The following is a 23,834-nucleotide window of genomic DNA, read 5'->3' as shown; positions in this document are numbered from 1 at the left end:
AAAAAAAAGAAGAAATTCTTTCCATGCTCCAAGGATGAGGACATTGTATTCAGCAGAAGCAGTAGACACAAAAAGCCAAATACTAGGGGTCAGGCATAGTGGATCATACCCATAATCCTAGCACTCTAGAAGGCCAAAGCCAGTGGATTGACTAAGCCAGGAGTTTGAGACCAGCCTGAGCAAGAGTGAAACCCTGTTTCTAAAAATAGCCAGGTGTGGGCGGCGCCTGTAGCTCCAGCACTGGCCCCATATACTGGAGGTGGTAAGTTCATACCTGGCCCCAGCCCTGGCCAAAAAAACAAAAAACTATAAAAATAGCCAGGTGTTATGGCAGGCGCCTGTAGGCTCAGCTACTTGGGAGGCTGAGGCAAGAGGATCACTTGGGCCAAAGAGTCTGAGAGTGCTGTTAGCTATAATGTCACAGCACTCTACTAAGGGTGACAAAGTGAGTGAAAAAAAAAAAAGCCAAATACTGAATGACTCCATTTCTATGAAATGTCCAAAATAGATAAATCCATAGAGATAGAATTAGATTAGTAATTTCTAGGGACTGGACCGGGAGGATGGAGTGTTGTTTGATGAGTAAGAGTTTCTATTTAAGATGATGAAAAAGTTTGGGGAATCTTTTGCACAACAATGTGCATATACTTAACCCTACTGAACTGTACACTCAAAAATGGTAAATTATGTTATGCATTTTTTTTTTTTTTGGCCGGGGCTGGGTTTGAACCCGCCACCTCCCGCATATGGGACCGGCGCCCTACCCGCTGAGCCACAGGCGCCGCCCATGTTATGCATATTTTAACACAATTAAAAATAAATAAGCCGGGCGGCACCTGTGGCTCAGTGAGTAGGGCACCAACCCCATATACCGAGGGTGGTGGGTTCAAACCCGGCCCCGGCCAAACTGCAACAAAAAATAGCCGGGCATTGTGGCAGGCGCCTGTGGTCCCAGCTACTCGGGAGGGTGAGGCAAGAGAATTGCCTAAGCCCAGGAGCTAGAGGTTGCTGTGAGCTGTGACAGCACAGCACTCTATCAAGGGCAATAAAGTAAGACTCCTGTCTCTACAAAAAATAAATAAATAAATAAATAAGGGCGGCGCCTGTGGCTCAGTGAGTAGGGCGCCGGCCCCATATACCGAGGGTGGCGGGTTCAAACTCGGCCCCGGCTAAACTGCAATCAAAAAATAGCTGGGCGTTGTGGCGGGCGCCTGTAGTCCCAGCTACTCGGGAGGCTGAGGCAGGAGAATCGCTTAAGCCCAGGAGTTGGAGGTTGCTGTGAGCTGTGTGAGGCCACGGCACTCTACCGAGGGCGATAAAGTGAAACTCTGTCTCTACAAAAAAAATAAATAAATAAATAAATAAGCCTTGGCAGCACCTATGGCTCAAAGGAGTAGGGCGCTGGCCCTGTATACCAGAGATATGTGGTATATATACCAGCTCCAGCCAAAAACGGCAAAAAAATAATAATAATAATAATAAATAAATAAATAAATAAGCCAGACTGGGTGAGGTAGCTCATGCCTATAATGCTAGCACTCTGGGAGGCTGAGATGGGTGGACTGCTTGAGCGCAGGAGTTCAAGACCGGGCTGAGCAAGAGCAAGACCCCATCTTTACTAAAAAAAAAAATAGAAAAAACTAGCTGGGCATTGTAGTGTACACTTATAGTCCCAGTTACAGGAGGCTGAGGCAGGAAGATCACTTGAGCCCAAGAGTTTGAGGTTGCTGAGAGCTATGATATTGCCATGGCACCATGCCTAGGGAGAAAGAGTGAAACTCTCAGTCAATCAATCAATAAGCTAGGTGCAGTGGCACATGCGTGTAGTCCCAGCTACTTGGATAGATGGAGGCAGGATGATCACTTGAACCCTTGAGTTAGAGGCTGCAATGCCATTTGTGAACAGTGCCACTGCACTCCAGCCTAGGCAACATAATAAGATCACACACACACACACACACACACACACACACACAAAAAGAAAAAGATGCTGGGAAAGGGCAGCCTCGAACTCCTAAGAACATGTAGGGCAGCATGGCTGACAATGGGACAACCCAAGGAAGGCCAAGCATGAGAGACATAAAGGGTCAGGGATAGTTTTGACCCTTCAAAGCCAAGTCAGACAGGGGAGGAGCAAGGACAGAGTAATGGGAAGAGATATGCGGAGCCCTAAGGCAAAGCAAGAAGAGCAGCTCCAGTGTATGACCTCCTTTGGGACATTGTAGACCCAGCTTAGGAGAGTACAAAGTCACCACATCCATCAAAGGCATTGATCAGAGAGTATCAATCACCAAGGCATTATTTGTGAACATATGCTGAATCATATGATGCTCTCCAAAATGTAAGCCTCATGTCAAGTTAGAGCAAATAACAATGCATCTAAGCAACATTAGAGATATATAGATACAAATATATATGGAGAGAGAGACTGAGATTGATGTTATGTTTCAATGTACTCAGGTTGCAAAGTATTATTAGAAAAGAAAACTGAAAGAGTAAACATGGTACAGAAAAAACATGTCACTGATATTTTTATTGACTGCTTACTTATTAAATATTAGTAACTGATTATTTTGAGAGAGGATAGCTGAGAAGGGTGAGGTCTAGAAGAACAGGTCTTCTCAAGGAGACCACAAGGATACACATGCAGGGTCCTCTCCACGGTGACTCAGCTCTTGGGAATTTGTAAACTTCCTGAAACTTGGAAATTTCCAAGTTCTGTGAAATCCTGTGGTTCTGTGGGGGCGGGAATAGCATCTCCTGCTTGATTCAAACTGGCCAATGAGAAGGGTACCTGTGGGGTGGAACTTTTTGACTGTCAATAAAAAGAAAAAGACCAAGGCAGTCGGGAGCAGGGCCGTTTGGAATTGTTTGGAATTCTTCAATGCCATAAGCTCATGGCTGGTGAATAAAGCCCTTCCTCTTTTTTTTTTTTTTGGAGAGACAGAGTCTTACTTTACGGCCCTCAGTAGAGTGCCATGACAGCACAGGACTCACAGCAACCTTTCTCTCCCTTGGGCCTTGTCTTCCTGCAACAATTTAGTCATATTGTACATTCTTCTTTTACAAAGACTTACATGTATGTATCTTAAGGAATACTCAACAATACAACCTACAAAATTTTTTTTTTTTTTTTTTTTGTAGAGACAGAGTCTCACTTTATCACCCTTGGTAGAGTGCCGTGGCGTCACACAGCTCACAGCAACCTCCAACTCCTAGGCTTAGGCGATTCTCTTGCCTCAGCCTCCCAAGTAGCTGGGATTACAGGCGCCCGCCACAACGCCCGGCTATTTTTTTGTTGCAGTTTGGCCGGGGCCGGGTTTGAACCCACCACCCTCGGCATGTGGGGCCGGCGCCCTACCCGCTGAGCCACAGGCGCCGCCCACAACCTACAAAATTTAAATGCCCAATATAGAATTTAAAAAGTTTAAAGTAATTGCTGTATCAGAGGACAGAAACATTATAAAATACTATTTTTTCTCACACATACTAATTGTTAAATTAATCCTGCTATAAATTACCATTAATTAGGCCAGGCATGGTGGTTTACACCTGTAATCCTAGCTCTCTGGGAGGCTGAGGCAGGTGGATTGCTTGAGCTCACAAGTTGGAGACTAGCCTGAGCAAAAAGCGAGACCCCCCAGTCTCTACTAAAAATAGAAAAACTGGGGCAAGAGGATGGCTTGAGCCCGAGTTGGAGGGTGCTGTGAGCTTTGACGCCACAACACTTTACCCAGGACGACAGCTTGAGAATCTGTCTCAAAAAAAAAAAAAAAAAATTACCACTAATTGAGCAGCTGGGCGCATGGCTCACACCTTTAATCCTAGCATTCTAGGAGGCCAAGCCCAGTGAATTGTTTGATCTCCAGGAGTTCCAGACCAGCCTGAGCTCTAGTGAGACCCCGTCTCTACTAAAAATAGAAAAACTAGCCGTGGTGGCCAGCTATAATTCCAGCTACTTCGGAGGCTGAGGCAGGATGATGGCTTGAAGCCAGGAGTTTGAGGTTGCTGTGAGCTAGTGTCATCAGTCATGACACAACCCAGAGCAACCGAGTGAGACTCTAAAGAAAATAAAAACAGGGCGGCACCTGTGGCTCAGTCGGTAGGGTGCCGGCCCCACATACCGAGGGTAGCGGGTTCAAACCCGGCCCCGGCTGAACTGCAACAAAAAAATAGCTGGGCGTTGTGGCGGGCGCCTGTAGTCCCAGCTGCTTGGGAGGCTGAGGCAAGAGAATCGCTTAAGCCCAGGAGTTGGAGGTTGCTGTGAGCTGTGTGATGCCATGGAACTCTACCTAGGGCCATAAAGTGAAACTCGGTCTCTACAAAAAAAAAAAAAGATAAAAACAAATTACCACTAATTGGCACTGTTAAGTAGTCCTACTGTGGTTTTGTTCAAACAGCATTTATGCAACAGTGTAGTTAAATAATAAAAAATAATACATAATTTTAAATAGGATATCGATTTTTCTTTTTTTATGTTAAAGTAGTAACTTTGTCTAATTATTAGCCATTAGATTATGGCTCTTGCTGTGGCTGCGTTCTGGGTCGGGTCCTCCACGCCCCCTTCACAAGCCCCTCCTTCCCGTCCCTAAACAGACTCCGCCCCCAGAGCGCGGGCGCTTGTTTGACCCACCCCACCTCCTCAGTGTCCAGGTTCCGCCCCTCGCGGCCCGCAGACGCCGGTGAAATCCCTGAGTAGGGCTTGCCCCTTCCGGTTCAGGTTGTTATGGTGGCGCACAACCCGCCCTGCCTGTCTTGTCTTTTCCGGTCTCAGGCAAGTGTGGCAGCGTGGTCAGACAGCCCCAGGTATTTCAGAACCTCTTTGTTATGGCGGCGCACTGCCACTTCTTCCGGCCACAAACTGTCATGGCGGCGCTTTCAGTAGCCTTTTCCGGGTCCAACTTGCTTTGTTGCCCCGGCTCCTAGTCCTGGCTCTTATGGCGGCACGCAGGATTTACCGGAAGTAAAACATCGGAAGTGAGGCGTGCCTCTGCCCGGAAGCGAGTGCAGCGCTGGGAAAGATGGCGGCGGCGGCGGCGGCTGTGGGCAATTCGGTGCCCTGTGGGGCCCGGCCTTGCGGGGTCCGGCCCGGTGGGCAGCCCAAGCCCGGACCGCAGCCGCGCACGCCCCTTACCGCCGGGGCGGCACTCATAGCGAGCGGCGACGAGCTGGTCGCCGCCGTGTGGCCGTACCGGCGGCTGGCGCTGGTGCGGCGCCTCACGGTGCTGCCATTCGCGGGGTTGCTGTACCCGGCCTGGATAGGCGCCGCAGCTGCCGGCTGCTGGGGTTGGGGTAGCACCTGGGCGCAGATCCCTGAAGCCGCGCTGCTCGTGCTCGCCACCATCTGTCTTGCGCACGCGCTCACTGTCCTTTCGGGACATTGGTCTGTCCACGCTTACTGCGCGCTCACCTGCAGCCGGGTAAGTGTGTGCACTCAAGCCCGACCCCCGGCGCAGTCCTGTAGGTCCCAACTGCAGCCTTTTTGTCAGTCGCCGCCTCTGCCCTTGCCTCCCATCTGCTGGGCCTGGGTCTTCAGCGGCGCCCTCTATCCTTTGACGCAGATTTAATCCTGGCCTCGTTGCTGATTTGCTGTTGATTCTGGTGCGGGTTATAACCTTTCTGTGGAATTCCTCCTTGGTGTGGTCATTTAAATTAAGTAAGATAATACCCGTAAAAGACTTAGGCAGGGCTCGGCATATGTCCGCTATTTGGTGCGACTTGTTAATGATAGCTCCCATACTAGCAAGTACTCTGTGTCCCTGGAAACAACCCTACCTTCCTTCTCATCTGTCTTCTACCTTGGTTTTCAAAGTTTAAGGCTAGAACCTATAGGATGGGTTTCCTCCGTCTGTAAAGCTTTGTCTAAAGAACCAAGTCCTACTAGCCAGTACTCAGTGATCTTCCAAACTATGAACAAAATAAACATGGAATGTGGTCAGCCGTAGTGTTTAAGAAGAGCAGAGGTCACTTAATGAGTAAGTGACATAAGTGCTTCCATTCTCATTATGTCTGTCTGGAGTATGAGAATGGTGATAGCGAGTACTGCTCAGGATGCAGAAACAAAGTAGTGCTTTATGACCTGTAGTCCAGAGTTCTGAATGAGTGAGTGTTACCATAGAAGTCAATGACCGTGAGCTGCCCTGGGTCAGCAGTTGACATCCAGTGACTGTACCACCTCCCTCTGGGCCTGACTCAGATGACACTGCCAGTGAGCCTCCTCTTCGGCTCCTAAAGTGAATCGAATCTTTCATTCTTCTCAGAGTGAACTTGTTCTCTTCTCCAATAAGACTTATTTCAGGTGAGGGGCTCAGCTTGGTGGTTTTGTGTCCATACAATGAAAGACCTCAGTGAGGGGCAAAATAAAGGAAAAGGAGTGATGGGGTAGTATGACCTCCTCCCAAACTTCTAGCTACCTTTTGACCTGCTGCTAAACAGCATAGCTGTTAACATACTCTCCACGGATGAAGAAGTGGGAGGAGCTAAGTAGTTGTGGGGTTAAGAGAGACAGATCTGGGTTTGCATCAGAGATCTCAGACCGGGCTGCTTCTACTCTTTGGGTTTCAATTTCTTCCCCACCCCCTTTTTTTTTTTTTTTTTGTAGAGACAGAGTCTCACTGTACCGCCCTCCGGTAGAGTGCCGTGGCGTCACACGGCTCACAGCAACCTCCAACTCTCGGGCTTACGCGATTCTCTTGCCTCAGCCTCCCGAGTAGCTGGGACCACAGGCGCCCGCCACAACGCCCGGCTATTTTTCCGTTGCAGTTTGGCCGGGGCCGGGTTTGAACCCGCCACCCTCGGCATATGGGGCCGGCGCCCTACTCACTGAGACACAGGCGCCGCTCTCTTCCCCCCTTTTTAAAGTGAGAAACATAACACCTACCTTGAGAGAAGAAGCAGAGATGATTATCTGCAAACCACTAGGACTAACATGGTGTATAGTGCCTTGTACTTTTCTTCCGTAGCATTATCAGAGATTGTAGTTGTATATTTGTCATTATTTTCTACCTGCTTTGGTGGCCCATGAACTCACTAAAGGATGATGTTTTGTTTCTCGGGGTCACCACTGTGCTCCCTGTTCCCCATGCAGTAGAATAAATGCAGCTCAGGATTGAGGGAGTACTGAATGAGCTCCATTCAGTGCTTCCTATGTCTTAGATGCTGGGGAAACTGCAGAGACAAAACAGGCAAATCCCACTGCCTTTATGGCATTACTGGGAGAGAGGACTCATAGTCAGCAGTTGATAAAGAGAGATAACGTTGGGATGAGAATGGGAACTTTGCCAGGGAACTTTAGATGGGGCAGTGAGGGAATGGTGAGAGGTGATGTTTCAGCAAAGGCCTGAAGAAGCAAGGGACACGGCTGTGGATGCATGTTCAGGACAGAGAAAATAGCACATGACAAGGCCCTTAGCCAAGATATAGATGTCCCGGTGAGGTGGAGCCAAGCAAGAGGCCAGATGGGCTATGACAGGGGCTTGGCTCATGTGAATTTAAGAGTAGACTGGGTGGCTAGTACAGTGATTTTCTTTCTTTCTTTCTTTGCTTTTTTGGGGGGGGGACAGTAGTCTCAAGCTGCTGCTGTGGTGTCACATCTCACAGCAACCGCCAACTCAGGCTCAGGCGATCCTCTTGCCTCAGTTTTTTCTATTTTTAGTAGAGACAGGGTCTTGCTTTTGCTGAGGCTGGTTTTGAACTCCTGAGCTCAAGCAATCCACCCGCCTCAGCCTCCCAGACTGCTACAATTACAGATGTGAGCCCCTGCACCCAGCTAGTACAGTGATTTTCAACTAAATTTTCATGAAAATTTTTAAAGAGCATTAAGTAAATTATTTTCAAATTAATTCAAAGCACAGTAAGTATATTCTTTTTTTTTTTATCAATGTAATTTGATCAAATGTGCTATGGAAGTTTAACTATAGGTTCAAGTGTACCATAAGATAAAAAAGATTGAAAAACAATGGACTAGTGGCATTCTTCCTGTTTTGTGTTCATGTCACTGGCAGCAGAGCAGAGTCTTGGGTATTGGGTCTGCCTGTGACCCTAGCTTTAAGATGCCAGAGACCATGGCTTGGCGCCTATAGCTCAGTGGTTAGGCCATTGGCCACATACACTGGGGCTGGCAGGTTTGAACCCAACCAGGCTTGCTAAACAACAATGACAAAAAAATAGCCAGGCGTTGTGGTGGGCACTTGTAGTCCCAGCTACTTGGGAGGCTGAGGCAAGAGAATCACTTAAGCCCTAGAATTTGAAGTTGCTGTGAGCTGTGACGCCATAGAACTATACCAAGGGCAACACAGTGACACTCTTGTCTCAAAAAAAAAAAAAAAAAAAAACCAGAGGCCTAGCAAGGTGGTATCCTTGTCCCCTATAAAGGACTGAGGAGAGACTGAGCCAGCATTGGAGCCCAATGGCATGTTCTGAAACACTCAGAATCTCACTGTGGGGGCCACCAAACTATGGGTTGAGGAGAGCTCAGCAGCAATGTTTTGCCTCTGGCAGGAGTATGACCCCAGCAAAGCGACCTTTGTGAAGGTGGTACCAACCCCCAATAATGGCTCCACTGAACTTGTGGCCCTGCACCGTGATGAGGTAGGGACTGAATGCCAGGTTGCCTGGAGCAGGGGCTCGGGTGGGATTTCCAGGTACTGACTATTCCTCCAGGTCAGGAGCCTCTGCCACAACATGGCTTCTACCACAGGACGAAGACGGGCTTGAAGTGCTGTCCTTTGAATTCCAGAAGATCAAGTATTCCTATGATGCCCTCGAGAAGAAGCAATTCCTCCCTGTGGCCTTTCCCACAGGAAATGCCTTCTCATACTATCAAGGCAACAGAGGGTTCCAGGAAGACTCAGAGATCCGAGCAGCTGAGAAGAAATTTGGGAACAACAAGTGAGTTCCTGGCTTCCCTTTGGTCTTCCTGCCCCGTTGACCTTCAGGAAGGAGAGACAGAGGAATCTTCCTTTTTAGCCAGACATGCCAGATGAATGTGGCACTGTTCGAGAAACATGCTCTAGTTTGGTCTCCCTCATACTTGCCTGCTGGCAGGAACCCCCAGAGAGCCTGGGGAGCCCTTGCCCTGCGTTGTAAGACCCTGAGTGTGCTAACCCCTCATAGTGCTGGTATATATGGTCTTTTCCTCAGTAATAGTTGACTGGTCATCCTACTTGTCCTTGTTTTGCTGTAATTGCAGTTCCTTTCTTCATTTTAAATTCTGTAAGTTTCAGCCCTCACTGTTCTGCTCAGCCATACTCAGCACTTTAGGAATAGTGATAAAGACATTGGTGATCCTGATAGTTTTTCTTGTACTGGACAGAATGGCTGATGCTGGCTTTAGTTTTGAGTCTCTGGCTGAAACTGCAAAAGTTAAAAACAAAATCAGCATCACCAAGGTGTTACCCGCTTTCAAGATGTCAAGCCAGCACCGGCAGACGGGCAGAAAAACTAGTTCCCAGGACTCCTACCAGCGTGTTTTCTCCTTTAATCTTTACCAGGATCACTAGAGCTGGCACACAGCTGGAAGGGGGCTTCAGATGATGTGGTTTAACTTCAGAGCCCCATTCATGGCCACTACAGCAGTATTCTTCTGGAAACCCATAGAACTCCTGGGGGGGGAGGGTCTTCCTGACTTAATTGCTTTTCAGAAGATTACAAATGTGTTTACCACAGCTATTGATCTAACACAAAGATTTATAAGAAATATTTACTTATCTCCCCTCCCTGAGGCTAACCACATTAGTGACCTAGGATAGGGATGTTCCCTTTTAAATCATTCTTACTCATGCAAAGGCACCTAACAAGGTACAGGATTTTATTATTATTATTTGTTTTTATAACAGTAGGGTCACTTTTATTTTCTCATATCCCAGGCCTGGGATGTGATCCAATTAAAGGGCACAATGAGGACCATCTTAGTTGACTTGCCTGGGCCACCACATGTGGTGCTGTAGAATACCCCCTTAGGCCCAGCTCCCTGCATTCTGGGGCTTTTATTGGAGAAGTTTTTAGAAAATCCCAGTTTTCGTGGGGGGTGATACTTAGGCTTTGTCTTTTAGGGGAATTTACAGCCAGTGTCCAGCTGCCAGGGCTCCTGTGTGACTTTAGGGCTGCCATCCTTCAGTCAGACATTCCTTTTCTATTTGTCATGTTACCCAGCCAAATGATAGGGGATTCTATCCTCACACCAGCCCCACAACTGTCAGAATAGCCTATCATTAGACTCAGAAGCTTCATCTGGCTTCTGCAAAGTAGAGGGCTATGGGCAGACAGCATGTCTGCTCTAGGTGAGACCTGGACAAGAAGAAGCCAGAAAGTTTGCCAGGATGCCTGATACCCACCCATGGCTCCTCCCTTCTTGCAGGAGGCCTGTTCTGCCCCAGTGAAGGTATCTAGGGTGGGGTCTCCACACTGCAGAGGCTTTGCATCGGGAACAGGATGTGGGGTCTGGTCTGTTGCAGGGCCGAGATGGTGGTACCTGACTTCTCAGAGCTTTTCAAGGAGAGAGCCACAGCCCCGTTCTTTGTTTTTCAGGTAAAGCAGCAGGTCCTGCCTTTCTTCTCATTTCCTTCCTTGGGGCCTTTCCAGCCAGACCAAACCTGTCTGCCACTTTTAAACCCAAAATCTCTCCCTGTCCTAGTCGGTCAAAGCTTGTGAGCAGAAGAGGCTCCAAGGGACAGGATGGGTGGGGTGGGGTGGGGTGGGGACAGACAGGCTAATGTCCCACAGGTGTTCTGTGTTGGACTCTGGTGCCTGGACGAGTACTGGTACTACAGCGTCTTCACACTGTCCATGCTTGTGGCATTTGAGGCCTCTCTGGTGCAGCAGCAAATGCGGAACATGTCAGAGATCCGAAAGATGGGCAATAAGCCCCACATGATCCAGGTGTGGCTGGTGCTCCCTGCCCAATATGGGGGTGGACATAGTACAGACGTGTTTTCTATGCTGACATTTCTCCCCACGCCCCACCCAGGTCTACCGAAGCCGCAAGTGGAGGCCTGTTGCCAGTGATGAGATTGTTCCTGGGGACATTGTCTCCATTGGTAAGGCTCAGTCCCACCCTATGCATGTGGGATCCCTGCCTCATGGCCTTCGGCTAACCCTCCTACCCCTGCTGCACAGGCCGCTCCCCACAGGAGAACCTGGTGCCATGTGATGTGCTGCTGCTGCGGGGCCGCTGCATCGTGGATGAGGCCATGCTCACAGGGGAATCAGTACCACAGATGAAGGTGCTTGGCAGGAGGTGGGGGGGTCCTTGGGGGAAAGAGGCCAGGAGGGGGAGGGCCAGTGACTGGGCAGGAGGAGTTGGGTGATGGTGAGAAGAAAGGAGAGAAAGAAAGCCAAAGATAGCCACAGTACATCTGGCTGGTGCCCTGGGATATCAGACCAAGCTGGGCTGAGAGAAGAGGGTGAATCCTGGGAGAGGCCAGGTGCGGGGTCACAGGGAATAGACGCTGCAAGTCAGGGGGTGGGGGAGAAGATTGGATGGGGCCTGCTGCCACACCCCCCAATAAGGGAACCTGTGAGGGCTGTGCTAGATTGGGCAATGAGCCCCGTGAGGGTCAGCCTGGCTTAATTCCAGTCCCAGGGTCAGCTCTCTAGGGATGGAGAAGGAGGCAAGGTGGGCCTGGCCATCCTTGTTCACCAACTTCCTCCCTAGGAGCCCATCGAAGACCTCAGCCCAGATCGGGTGCTGGACCTCCAAGCTGACTCCCGGCTCCATGTCATCTTTGGGGGCACTAAGGTGGTGCAGCACATACCCCCTCAGAAGGCTACCACGGGCCTGAAGCGTAGGTGCCTTGTGGGTGCCTGGGGGTGTCCTGGTTCCCATTCCTTCCTCCTATAGCTGTTTGATCATGAGGGAGTCAGGACCAGGAGGCAGGAATGACACTGGCTCTACTTGTCTTCTTAGCGGTTGACAACGGGTGTGTGGCCTACGTCCTGAGGACCGGATTCAACACGTCCCAGGTATGGGGCCTTGCCATACCTGGGTGAGTGGGGGACAGTCGAGGCATCACCCTTTCAGACCCCAGAACATCTACCCTAGTGGCTCACTCTGGCAGCCAGGCCCTGGACCAGGGTGCTCTTACAGGCCTGAGTAGAAAGGCTATCCCTCTGTCCCTCCAGGGCAAACTGCTGCGCACAATCCTCTTTGGTGTCAAGAGGGTGACTGCAAACAACCTGGAGACCTTTATTTTCATTCTCTTCCTCCTGGTGTTTGCCATTGCTGCAGCTGCCTATGTGTGGATTGAAGGTAAGTGCTATAGCCGCTCCCACCCCCAACCAGCCTCTCCAGCCCTACCTCTGAGGCCTCAGGCTGGCAGGCCCTGTCTCTGCAGGCACCAAGGACCCCAGCCGGAACCGCTACAAGCTCTTTCTAGAGTGCACCCTGATCCTCACCTCAGTTGTGCCCCCTGAGCTGCCCATTGAGCTATCCCTGGCTGTCAATACTTCCCTCATTGCTCTGGCCAAACTCTGTGAGTGTGTCAGGTGTGGTGGGGTTCTAAGCAGGCTTGGGCCTGGCAGGACCCCTGAACCCAGCTCCTGCCCCTAGACATGTACTGTACCGAGCCCTTCCGCATCCCCTTTGCTGGGAAGGTTGAGGTGTGCTGCTTTGACAAGACAGGAACCTTGACCAGTGACAGCTTGGTGGTACGCGGTGTGGCTGGACTGAGGTGAGTATCGGGGGCCTCAGGCTTAGGAGCTGCCTATTAGAGTGCTTCTGGGAGGTCTAGAGACAAATAGCCCATCCAGCCCAAGCTCCTGCAGTAAGGGCCTATCAGCCCTACTGTGGAAGGTCTGTCTTCTGGGGCTTCCCATACAATCCCCAGTGTGAGAACTGGCTGCACGTGGGGGCTCAGCTTGGGCCCAGAGCAGTCAGCCAGCCTACCTCCATCCTGCACTGGCCATGTGACCTACACAAATAGTGCCTAACTTCTGGTGGCATCCGTGAGGCAGATGAGACCAAGCTGATACCCAAGGCCCCCGAGTGACCAACTCAAGGCTCCACAGTGGCCCATCCCTCATCACCCTGGCTGAGGACTCCAGGGGTCTTTCCCCAGTAGAGGTGTAGCTTCACCCTGCCTGCCTCTGCCCTATAACCAGCTATTCCCTGTCCTTGCAGAGATGGGAAGGAGATGACACCTGTGTCTAGCATCCCAGTAGAAACACACCGAGCCCTGGCCTCCTGCCACTCTCTCATGCAGCTTGATGACGGCACCCTCGTGGGTGACCCCCTTGAGAAGGCCATGCTGACAGCTGTGGACTGGACTCTGACCAAAGGTGAGGGGCTGGAGTCTCAGGCCAGCAAGGGTGAGCCGCCAGTTCTCATGACCCCAGGCAAACTGTACCTCTCAGAGACACCCTCGGGATAGGCAGGCCCATGACTCTGACATTCCCCTAGATGGATGGGCACAGGGTCATCTTAATCCAGGACACACCATGTCCTCGGGTTTCCCCCTGGGTTGGAATCTGCCCTGCTCTGGCGAAGCCACAATGCCAGGATCCTCCAAGCCCATGTCTCCTAGCTATGACCCCCTCTGTAGACCAGAGTCCCCCTGCAGGCTGGCCTTGGTAGAGGCAAGAGGGAGGTGGGGAAGGCTATGAGGAGGGGTGGGGGCTTGGCTGCCTCTTTGGAGCAAAGCCCCTCAGGACTCGTACTTATTTGTTTCCAGATGAGAAAGTATTCCCCCGAAGTATTAAAACTCAGGGGCTGAAAATTCACCAGCGCTTTCATTTTGCCAGTGCCCTGAAGCGAATGTCCGTGCTCGCCTCATATGAGAAGCTGGGCTCCACTGACCTCTGCTACATCGCTGCTGTGAAGGGGGCCCCAGAAACCCTGCATTCCATGGTGAGCCAGTCCCAGCCTGGGGCAGTGGGGAAGAGGCATGGGGCGGTTGGTGACATCCCCTGCGTTCCCTGCAGTTTGCTCAGTGCCCTCCTGACTACCACCACATCCACACTGAGATCTCCCGGGAAGGAGCCCGTGTCCTGGCGCTGGGATACAAAGAGCTGGGGCACCTCACCCACCAACAGGTACGGGCGTGGGCTGCCCCCAGCCACTCTTCCCATGTACCTGGCCATCAGTTCCTCCTTTCAGTCACCTTGTCCCCTACCTCTCCATATTGACTGAGTGCCATGGGTGCATTTACATCCTCCACCACATCCCCAGCTTCTACCTTTGGAGGCCCCAAGTGGCATTCAGTCCTTGATCGGCTGCCATGGGGCCCCATCCTGTCCTGACTCACAGGGCCACCTAATGCAGAGCACTACCAGATCTCGCCTGCCCCCACTCTAGTGTGTTCTGCACACCCTGCTCCTGCCCTCTTCATCTGCCTGGTGACTGCAGGGACATCCTCAGTTCTCTCACCTCTATGTCCATCATCCACAAATCCTGCCCTCCTGCCCACTGCCAGAATGTCTGCTCCTTCACCAGCTTTCGCCTTAGTCCTCTTTCAGTCTGCTTGCACCTTGCAGCGATAAGATCCTTCCAGAACCTAACATCAGGTCCCAGTGCTGTGTGCAGAGGATAGGCCAAAGCTCGTGGCCCCACCTCATTCCTGCACCTGGAGCCCCTTCCTTGCGAGTAGCACAGACCTTCACCCCCTTCACATCTCTGAAGCCTTCTTGCCCACTCTGAGTTCAGTCCCCTGACCCCATCTGCCCTATCCCCCACTTATATTTTCCCGTGGCAGTCAGCCGTCTGACTTCTGTGACTTTCTTTTTCACATGTCTTGGGTAAAATATGAGCTCCCTAAGGGGAGGAGTTTTCTTGCCTAGTCTTTGGAGGGTGGTGGTGGGTAAGTCAGAATTATGGCTAAACCTCATTATTTGGAGAGTCCCAACTTTACTGACACAGAAGCTGAGCCACAGCGGGTTCTGTGATGTGCCCACACCCATACCAGGAGATAGAGGTACAATGGGGAGCCCAGACCACCCGGCTGTTGCCAAACCCCATCTGTAGCACCTTTCCCCTCCTGACTTTAACATGTCCCTCGTAAGAACAGGATCTTCACTCGCTTTCCCCCATAGCCATCACATGAGGCTATGCTTGCTGAGGAATAGTCCATTGTTGGTTCCCAGCATGTTGGTCAGAGCTCAGGAAATGCAGAGGGGACAGTGGGAGGGATAGATGATGAGGGCACCCGTGTCTCTCCACAGGCCCGGGAAGTCAAGCGGGAGTCACTGGAATGTGGCCTCAAGTTCGTAGGCTTCATCGTGGTCTCCTGTCCACTCAAGGCTGACTCCAAAGCCGTGATCAGAGAGATCCAGAATGCCTCTCACCGGGTATAGAATGGGACTTGGGAACAATTCCAGGTTGACAGTGAGGGGTGGGGACTTAGCTCTTGAGAGTAAGGGAGGAGACAAGCAAGATTATAGCTCGGGTATTTACACTGGCCCTGCCCTGAGGACTCTTTGGGACCCTGCTATACCATCCCCTCTCACCTCCACAGATGCCCTGGCATCTTTGGATGGCTGAGCTGTACTCTCCACTCCCCCAGTCTGGAGAGAAGGAAGCTTGAGCTGGGGGGCCGAGGGATGTGAAGGCAGCACTTGCCTGGCCTGGTGGTTCTATCTGTTTATCTCTGATGGTTTGTTTCCTATTTGAGGACTCAGGGTATGTTTTTAGGGTGTGGGAGGTAAGTAAGCCACCTCAGAGGGTGGTGATGCTGGGACAAAGAGGTGATGTAATTAGTCCCCACAAACCTCTCAGAAGTTGTCATCCTATCTTCCTCCTCATCGCTGAATTGTTCCCCCAGTAGTAGCTACCAAACCACAAGGGTCTACACCAGGGGCTGATTCTTAATTCATAATGCAAGTAAAGGCTATGGGTGTTCTCAGAATGATACCCTTCTGAGGTGTCCCTTGTGTAAAACACCCTGGGTGAGGGTGGATATGGTCCCTAGAAGTCTGTTCAGGGTCTCCATTAGAGGGTCAGAACCTCCTGCCAAGTCCTGCCTTAGAAGGAGATTTGGTGTCCAGGTCTCCAGGCTGGATCTCTGCCCACTGGCTTGCCCTATTGAACCTCTGCCCCTCTATTTCCAAGGTGGTTATGATCACAGGAGACAATCCGCTCACTGCCTGCCACGTGGCCCAGGAGCTCCATTTCATTGATAAGGCCCACACGCTGATCTTACAGCCTCCCTCCGAGAAAGGTGAGTCCTCAGCACAGTTAGGGTGGGCAGTGGGGAAGGGGGAACCCTGAGTGCAAGAATAGCTCTAGTTGTGGAGCCCGTAGCTCAGTAGGTAGGGCACTGGCCACATACACCAAGGCTGGGGGGTTCAAGCCCAGCCTGGGCCTGCTAAACAACAACTGCAACAAAAAATAGCTGGGCGTTGTGGTGGGCGCATTGTAGTCCCAGCTACTTGGGTGGCTGAGGCAAGAGAATTGATTAAGCCCAAGAGTTTGAGATTGCTGTGAGCTATGATACTAGGGCACTCTATGGAGGGCGACACAGTGAGACTCTTTGAAAAAAAAAAAAAAAAAAATTTTTTTTTTTTTTTTTTTTTTTAAGACAGAGCCTCAAGCTGTCACCCTGGGTAGAGTGTTGTAGCGTCACAGCTCACAGCAACCTCCAACTCCTGGGCTCAAGTGAAATAAAACTTCTTGATTTTGGCTTAGCGCCTGTAGCTTAGCGGCTAGGGTGCCAGCCACATACACTGGGGCTGGCAGGTTCAAACCCAGCCCAGGCCTGCCAAACAACAATAAAAACTACAACAACACAAAAAAAAAAAAAATGGCTGGACGTTGTGACGGGTGCCCATAGTCCCAGCTACTTGGGAAGCTGAGGAAAGAGAATCACTTAAGCTCAGGAGTTGGAGGTTGCTGTAAGCTGTGACGCCACAGCACTCTACCAAGGGTGACTTAGAATAATATATATATATAATAATAACATCTCCTGTCCCAGCAGCCTGCCTTATGCCAGGCCTGAAAGAGCAGCACAGTGTCAAGTACCTGTTACTACAGTGGTACCACCGATCACAGTCCTGGCCCACTGGACACCTCAAGCAGTGTGCAGGTGGTCACTGGTTCTGGCATCTGGAGCGTTTAAGTGTTTATTTATGGCAACAAGGTATTGCTGGTCATAGCATCTCAGGTTTCCTGAGTGCTCACAGATAGACGATGCTCCAGCCACAATCTGGCCTCACCCTTACACCTGCCTTTGGCCCAGCAGGTAGTATATAGATAGGCCAAGTGCTCAACATGGCCAGATCCTAGGCAGAGGGCTCAGTGCATATTACTACTGGTCCTCCCTTCTGTCCTGCATCCCAGGGAGGAGGAAGTCTGCTGGTCAGCTGGTAGGGCCCCTGCTTTGTAGACGAGGGAACAAAATCTCAGAAGTAAACCCACTGGCCTGGGTCACTGGATGCCACTATGGCTAAGGATTAGAACCCAGAAAGTCTGACTCCAGAACTCATAGCTCTTGTGAATGACTCTCGAAGCAGTGCTATGGAGTCAAACCAGTGGAAGAGCAAATCTGGGCCTAGCATCTCCTGGATGGGGGAATGGAGTCTATTGGACACCCACCCTGGGGCTAGGGGTAAGGCACCTGTGGGACACACTCAGTACAGGACCTGGGTGAGAGCAACAGAGAGTCCTAAGAGGAGTCACATGGAGCAGGCTTGTCACAGGGCCAGGCAGGAAGGTGCTGTGTAAGGCCAGGCCAGGCAGCTTCTCAGAGGGCTTGGTCCCCACTCTCATCCCAGATCTCTTTCTGTCCCAGCCCCAGGTGCTAGGCTCTTTTAGGGCCTGGGGATTATGGGAGGGAACAGTGAGGGTATTTACTGACAAACAGAGCTCCTCTAACAAAACAGCTACAACAAAAGCCAGGTGGAGATTCGTTTCCCTCCCACTCAAGACAGTCCAGGGTGAGTGGTCCAGTGCAGGATGGGCATCTGAGCTAGGGCCAGCCAGCAAGGAAGAAGTAGAGAAAAGAGGAAGTGCAAGACTCGGCAAGCCCTGTCAGAGTGTATAGGGATCCTAGCCTTAGGAAGATGGGATCTCAGGCCAGAGGGCAGAAATTAGGTGATATGCTGGTATTGTGGGTCTTACTTGAGATGGAGGAGTGGCTTAGCTGAGGTAAGGCTGCCTGGATTTTCAGTTTCCCTGTCTGTACCTAAGGGTTCTCTGGATGTTCTCCGTGAAATGCCCGGAGAGGGGCTGGGTACCTAGTCGGGCCCAGGTCAGTATACTTGGATTGTCATCTAGGTAACGAGGGGTAGGGATGTAGGGCCTCCAGAGAGGAGAAACCATCCAGTGTTCAGGGTCCAAGTGTGGGAGATTCCAAGCCTGGACAGCCAAACGCCTGTCCCTGACATAGTGCTTGACCCACCCACAGGCCGACCATGTGAGTGGTGCTCCATCGATGGCAGTATTGTCCTACCCCTGGCCCAGGGCTCCCCCAAGGCCCTGGCCCTGGAGCATGCACTATGTCTCACGGGTGATGGCCTGGCCTACCTGCAGGCAGCTGACCCCCAACAGCTGCTCCACCTCATCCCTCATGTGCAGGTATTCGCCCGTGTGGCCCCTAAGCAGAAGGTACGTGCAGGGACCTGAGGGGCAGGGAGCACAGGGTCCAGGCACACAGCCCCTGCTCAGTCCATCTCTACCTGAACAGGAGTTCGTCATCACTAGCCTGAAGGAGCTGGGTTATGTGACCCTCATGTGTGGGGACGGCACCAATGATGTGGGCGCCCTGAAGCACGCTGACGTGGGTGAGCATCGTGGGCTGGGGGTGCTCCTTCTCAGACCTGGTGTTAAAAGGAACATGTTACTTAGCAAGAAAGACAGACCCAGCTCTTCTGTCCAGGGATAGTCAAAGGGCATTCATTCCCGTAAGGAAGTAGCACAGGAGGTTGAAGGGGCTGGCAAGGTCAGGGGATCCGAGGAGCTTCATGGGCAGGAAGGAACATGAGTAATGGAGGAACAGGGTAGAGGCCAGAGGCCAAAGACCCGTGGGAGAGGGCACAAGTGGGGAAAGTGACTCCAAAAACCAGAAACTGAAATGATTGCCGAAGATTCGTAGCTTCTTGGCAGGAAGATGCAGATGTTAGATTGAACTTCAAAGGTAAACCTAACATGGTTTTTCTGCTTTTCAGGTACTTATTTATCTGCTTTGTCTACTACAGTGGTTCTCAACCTTCCTAATGCCACAATGTATTTTCATTGTTACAAAGGGGTCATAACCCACAGGTTGAGAACCGCTGGTCTACTAAAAACATTGATGAAATACTGTTTACCTTCTAGAATTATGTTCTTTGGCAGTTCGTTTCTTTGGAAACCAGTTTAGTTTTAATCCATCTACGGGTCAGCGTGTTCATTTGATTTGCTGTGGAGTTATTTTGTTGGGTTTTTTTTCTTCTTAAGTAGTTTGTAGAAAGCAAAGTGGATGCTAAAATCTCCTTAGTGAGGTCTGGGAATGTTCTGAATAAGAACAAACTACAAAGCTTGATGTATCCCTACATGGAGCCTGCTCCTCTCCCTCAATTCTGATGCTCTCCTGCCCCCCAGGTGTGGCACTCCTGGCCAATGCCCCTGAGCGTGTAATTGAGCGGCGACGGCGGCCCCGGGATAGCCCAACTCTGAACAACAGTGGCATCAGGGCTACCTCCAGGATAGCCAGGAAGTCGGGGCTCCCACCTCCTGAGGAGCAGCCAGCCTCCCAAAGGGTAAGTCTAGAGAGGAGGCATCAGCAAATCCCTCTTGGCGAGGGCTGACCCCCACCATCTACCCTGACAGGATCGCCTGAGCCAGGTGCTTCGGGATCTCGAGGATGAGAGCACACCTATCGTAAAGCTGGGGGATGCCAGCATTGCCGCACCCTTTACCTCCAAGCTCTCATCCATCCAGTGCAGTGAGTCCCACACCTGCCCCTAATCTCCCCCCACCCACCCTGCCTGGCACCCACCCACCCACACCCACCTCCCCACCTCCTGCAGTCTGCCACGTAATCAAGCAAGGCCGCTGCACACTCGTGACCACACTGCAGATGTTCAAGATTCTGGCACTCAACGCCCTCATCCTGGCTTACAGCCAGAGCGTCCTCTACTTGGAGGGAGTCAAGTTCAGTGACTTCCAGGCCACTCTACAGGGGCTGCTGCTGGCTGGCTGCTTTCTCTTCATCTCTCGTTCCAAGGTGGGCCACAAAGGTGCTGAGAGGCCAGGGATGTGTGGCCAGCCAGGGCCAGGCTAGTACAGGCTCAAAAACTGTTATCCCCAAGTTACAGATGGGATCAAGGGCTTGGAGGTGTTGGTCTTGCCTGGGATGGCACAGGAAGTACAAAGTGATACAGATAACCTCCAAGTCGCACTGCTTGGGGTCCTGCACTACCCATGGTCAAGGGTCTCAAGTGGGCCACGTAGAGGCCCATAGGCAAGAAGGAAACAGACAAACAATTATATAAGAAGGTCAAAAACATAAGTGGGGCCAGGTGTGGTGGCTCATGCTTGTAACCCTAGCACTGTGGAGGCCAAAGTAGGAGAATTCCTTGAGTTCAGGAGTTAGAGACCAGCCTGAGCAAGAGTGAGACCCCATCTGTACTAAAAATAGAAAAATTAGGCCTGGCATGGTGACTCACACCTGTATTCCTAGTACTCTGGGAGGGTGAGGCAGGTAGATCGCCTGAGCTCAGGATTTTGAGACCAGCCTGAGCAAGAGTGAGACCCTGTCCCTGCTTAAAATAGACAAATCAGCGGGGCATTCTGGCGGTTGCTGTAGTCACAGCTACTTGGGAGTCTGAGGCAGGAGGATCATTTGAATCCAGGAGTTTGAAATTGCTGTGAGTTAGGCTAATACCAGGGTACTCTAGCCTGGGGCAACAGAGTGAGACTGTCTCAAACAAACAAAAAACCTAAGTAGGTTACAGGCTACAGAGGGTGGCCTGGTAGATAGACAGCTAGAGAGACTCATGCAGTACTGACAGGTCAGCGCATAAAGAGCAGGAGCTGGGCGGCACCTGTGACTCAGTGAGTAGGGTGCCGGCCCCATATACCGAGGGTGGTGTGTTCAAACCCAGCCCCGGCCGAACTACAACAAAAAAATAGCTGGGCGTTGTGGTGGGCGCCTGTAGTCCCAGCTGCTGGGGAGGCTGAGGCAAGAGAATCACATAAGCCCAAGAGCTGGAGGTTTACTGTGAGCCGTGTGACGACACGGCACTCTACCGAGGGCAGTAAAGTGAAACTCTGTCTCTGCAAAAAAAATAAATAAATAAAGAGCAGGAGCTGGTGGTCAGGAACTGGGCACAAAGGCCCCAGACAGACACTGACTGAGAGAAGGAGGGCCTGGTGGGGGCCGTGCCATGGGTGCTGCTTGGGCCCAGGGAGATCTTTGGGTTTACTCTGGTACAACAGGAATGGAGGGAGTTTAGAACAGGGAGGGTGGGATCTGCTTCATAATTTTAAGACCCCCCTGTGACTGCCAAAGGGAATGTAGACTACAGGGCTAAGGCTAGGAAAGGTGGCCCTGGGATGGGAATGGTGAAAGGTAAGCAGGGGTCCTCGGACCTGTGTCAACCTGTGACCACCAGGATTTGGTGGCTACTCTCTGCATGAGGCTTCTGAGGAGACAGGGATTATTGCTGCCTGCAGAGTGGATAGGGTGGCTCTCTGGGTGAGGCAGGCTCTGATCTCCCATCCCTGCTGCTGCAGCCCCTCAAGACTCTCTCCCAGGAGCGTCCCCTACCCAACATCTTCAATCTGTACACGATCCTCACTGTAATGTTCCAGTTCTTCGTGCACTTCCTGGGCCTCGTCTACCTGTACAGAGAAGCCCAGGCCCGGAGTCCTGAGAAGTGAGTGCCACCTCAAGTGGAGGTGATCCTGATGCCCCTGCAGTCAGGAATGGCAGGAGGATAAATGCACAGACATTGATGGAGAGCCTGGGGGTCATCTGAGATGAGGGAGGGACACAAGGCCAGGCTGGTATAGCCAGCTAAGCAGGGCCTTGCATGGAGCCATAAAGGGGGTGTGAGCAAGAGAGAGGGAACCCTGACCCCCGTGCATCCCTGCAGGCAAGAGCAATTTGTGGATTTGTACAAGGAGTTTGAGCCAAGCCTTGTCAACAGCACCGTGTACATAATGGCCATGGCCATGCAGATGGCCACCTTTGCCATCAACTACAAGGTGAGGCCTGGCTCCCCGCCCCCAGCACACCCCATCTGCCCAGCAAGCACCCACCACATGCAGCTGGCTATCCATCCCTGCAGGGCCCGCCCTTCATGGAGAGCCTTCCCGAGAACAAGCCCCTGGTATGGAGTCTGGCAGTGTCACTCCTGGCCATCATTGGCCTGCTCCTTGGCTCCTCACCTGACTTCAACAGTCAGTTTGGCCTCGTGGACATCCCTGTGGAGGTGAGTGGCCATGAGGCCACTGGGGCTAAGCTTGGGCCTAACTGTGTGTCCCTGGCTCACTGGCCCTCCTGTAGGGGTGACCTGGGCCCAGCTTTAGGTCTCTGGCTCACTTATCCTCCCTGCCCTGACAGTTCAAGCTGGTCATCGCCCAGGTCCTGCTCCTGGACTTCTGCCTGGCGCTCCTGGCTGACCGTGTCCTTCAGTTCTTCCTGGGGACCCCGAAGCTGAAAGTGCCTTCTTGAGACGGTGGTGCTGGCACCCATGCTTGCTCTGGCTGCCACCAGGCGGGAACCTGCCAGGCCCCCAGGAGGGAACACTGCCCCTCACCCCCCATGGCAAGGCCATGTAGCCTTGTCTTTGGAAGACTGAGCTGTGACCTCCACAGCACTCCGCTAGCCTGGCAAATGGAACAGCTCTGGGCTAGCACCTTTGGTAAATAAAGAAGCATCTGAGATTTTAAGAAGCTGTGCTTTCACCTCTGTCTGTGCCACACAGAGTTTACTGGGGAGGTTTGGGGCGGGGGGGCTGTTGGGGTTTGGTGGTCACTGAGGAAGAGTCCAGCGCTTTCCCCCTAGGTCGTGCAAGGTTGTTAATGATGATACCCTCTGTAGCACATTGAGCAGTTGGATGGGCCCAGCTCCAAGCCCAGAGAACTCTGTATATTTTCTAGTGTTAACAATCACCCAAGTACTTTTGTGGTCCCAGTTTCACATTTGAATAACTCAAGACACTTGAGAGAAGCCATAGAAATGGTATTTTTCCCTTTTCTATAATACATAATAGTGTGCCTTCCTCTCAGTGATGTCTTAGATCTAATAACTATGATATACATCATTACAAATATGAACTTGGGTCACCCTCTTTGGGATCCAAGGTTGCAGTACCATCTCACATCACAGACAGGCTGCAGGTACAGGAGACAGATAGGACCCAAAGCTTGGCTCAGCCCTTATACTGATAGTTTCAAGTTCCAGAATTAAAGGGCCCCACCTGTCCCTCTCCATTTGGAGAGCCAGGAGAGGAATTCCTGTTGTGGGGACCCTCATACCTGTAGGAGCGTGGGTTGGGCAGCATGAGAGCCTTGCCTCTAAAATCTTTAGGAAGCAAAATTATACTTCAATATAAAGTTCTGGGCTGACGGTGCCTGTTGCTCTGTGGGTAGGGCGCCAGCCACATACACCAAAGGTGGCAGGTTCCAACCCAGCTCAGGCCAGCTAAAAAACAATGACAAAGGGTGGCGCCTGTGGCTCAAGGAGTAGGGCGCCGGTTACATATGCCGGAGGTGGCGGATTTAAACCTAGCCCCGGCCAAAATCAAAAAAAACAAAAAACAATGACAAATGCAACAACAAAAATAGCCAAGCTTTCTGGCAGACGCCTGTAGTCCCAGCTACTTGGGAGGCTAAGGCAAGAGAATTGCTAATCCCAAGAATTGGAGGTTGCTGTGAGCTGTGATGTCACAGCACTCTACTGATGGCGACATGAGACTCTCAA

General features: G+C 51.5%; 1 protein-coding gene across 5 annotated transcripts; it reads left to right on the top strand.

Annotated features, from left to right (window-relative positions):
* Nucleotides 1–4,989: 4,989 nt before the first annotated feature.
* ATP13A1 (ATPase 13A1) lies at nt 4,990–22,801 on the top strand. 5 transcript variants are annotated; one of them, XM_053586341.1, is made up of 26 exons: nt 4,990–5,420; nt 8,500–8,589; nt 8,699–8,889; nt 10,455–10,527; nt 10,723–10,878; nt 10,967–11,036; nt 11,116–11,222; nt 11,654–11,783; nt 11,906–11,961; nt 12,121–12,247; nt 12,333–12,470; nt 12,548–12,668; nt 13,118–13,275; nt 13,668–13,843; nt 13,918–14,028; nt 15,154–15,279; nt 16,040–16,148; nt 18,333–18,532; nt 18,612–18,708; nt 19,505–19,662; nt 19,733–19,847; nt 19,933–20,129; nt 21,641–21,783; nt 22,003–22,114; nt 22,198–22,341; nt 22,473–22,801. In XM_053586341.1, the coding sequence occupies exons 1-26, from the start codon at nt 5,022–5,024 to the stop codon at nt 22,581–22,583; spliced, it is 3,615 nt and encodes a 1,204-aa protein (XP_053442316.1). In that variant the 5' UTR covers nt 4,990–5,021; the 3' UTR covers nt 22,584–22,801. The 5 variants fall into 5 exon arrangements, with proteins under 5 accessions (XP_053442316.1, XP_053442315.1, XP_053442314.1 ...); XM_053586340.1 differs by having other exon boundaries at nt 12,318–12,470; XM_053586339.1 differs by having other exon boundaries at nt 22,003–22,341.
* The last annotated feature ends 1,033 nt before the right edge of the window (nt 22,802–23,834 follow it).

Source organism: Nycticebus coucang, chromosome 3, assembly GCF_027406575.1.
Source record: "Nycticebus coucang isolate mNycCou1 chromosome 3, mNycCou1.pri, whole genome shotgun sequence".
Taxonomy (NCBI): Eukaryota; Metazoa; Chordata; class Mammalia; order Primates; family Lorisidae; genus Nycticebus; species Nycticebus coucang.
Note: the sequence above shows the minus strand (reverse complement) of the source record. Positions and strands in the feature narration are given on the sequence as shown.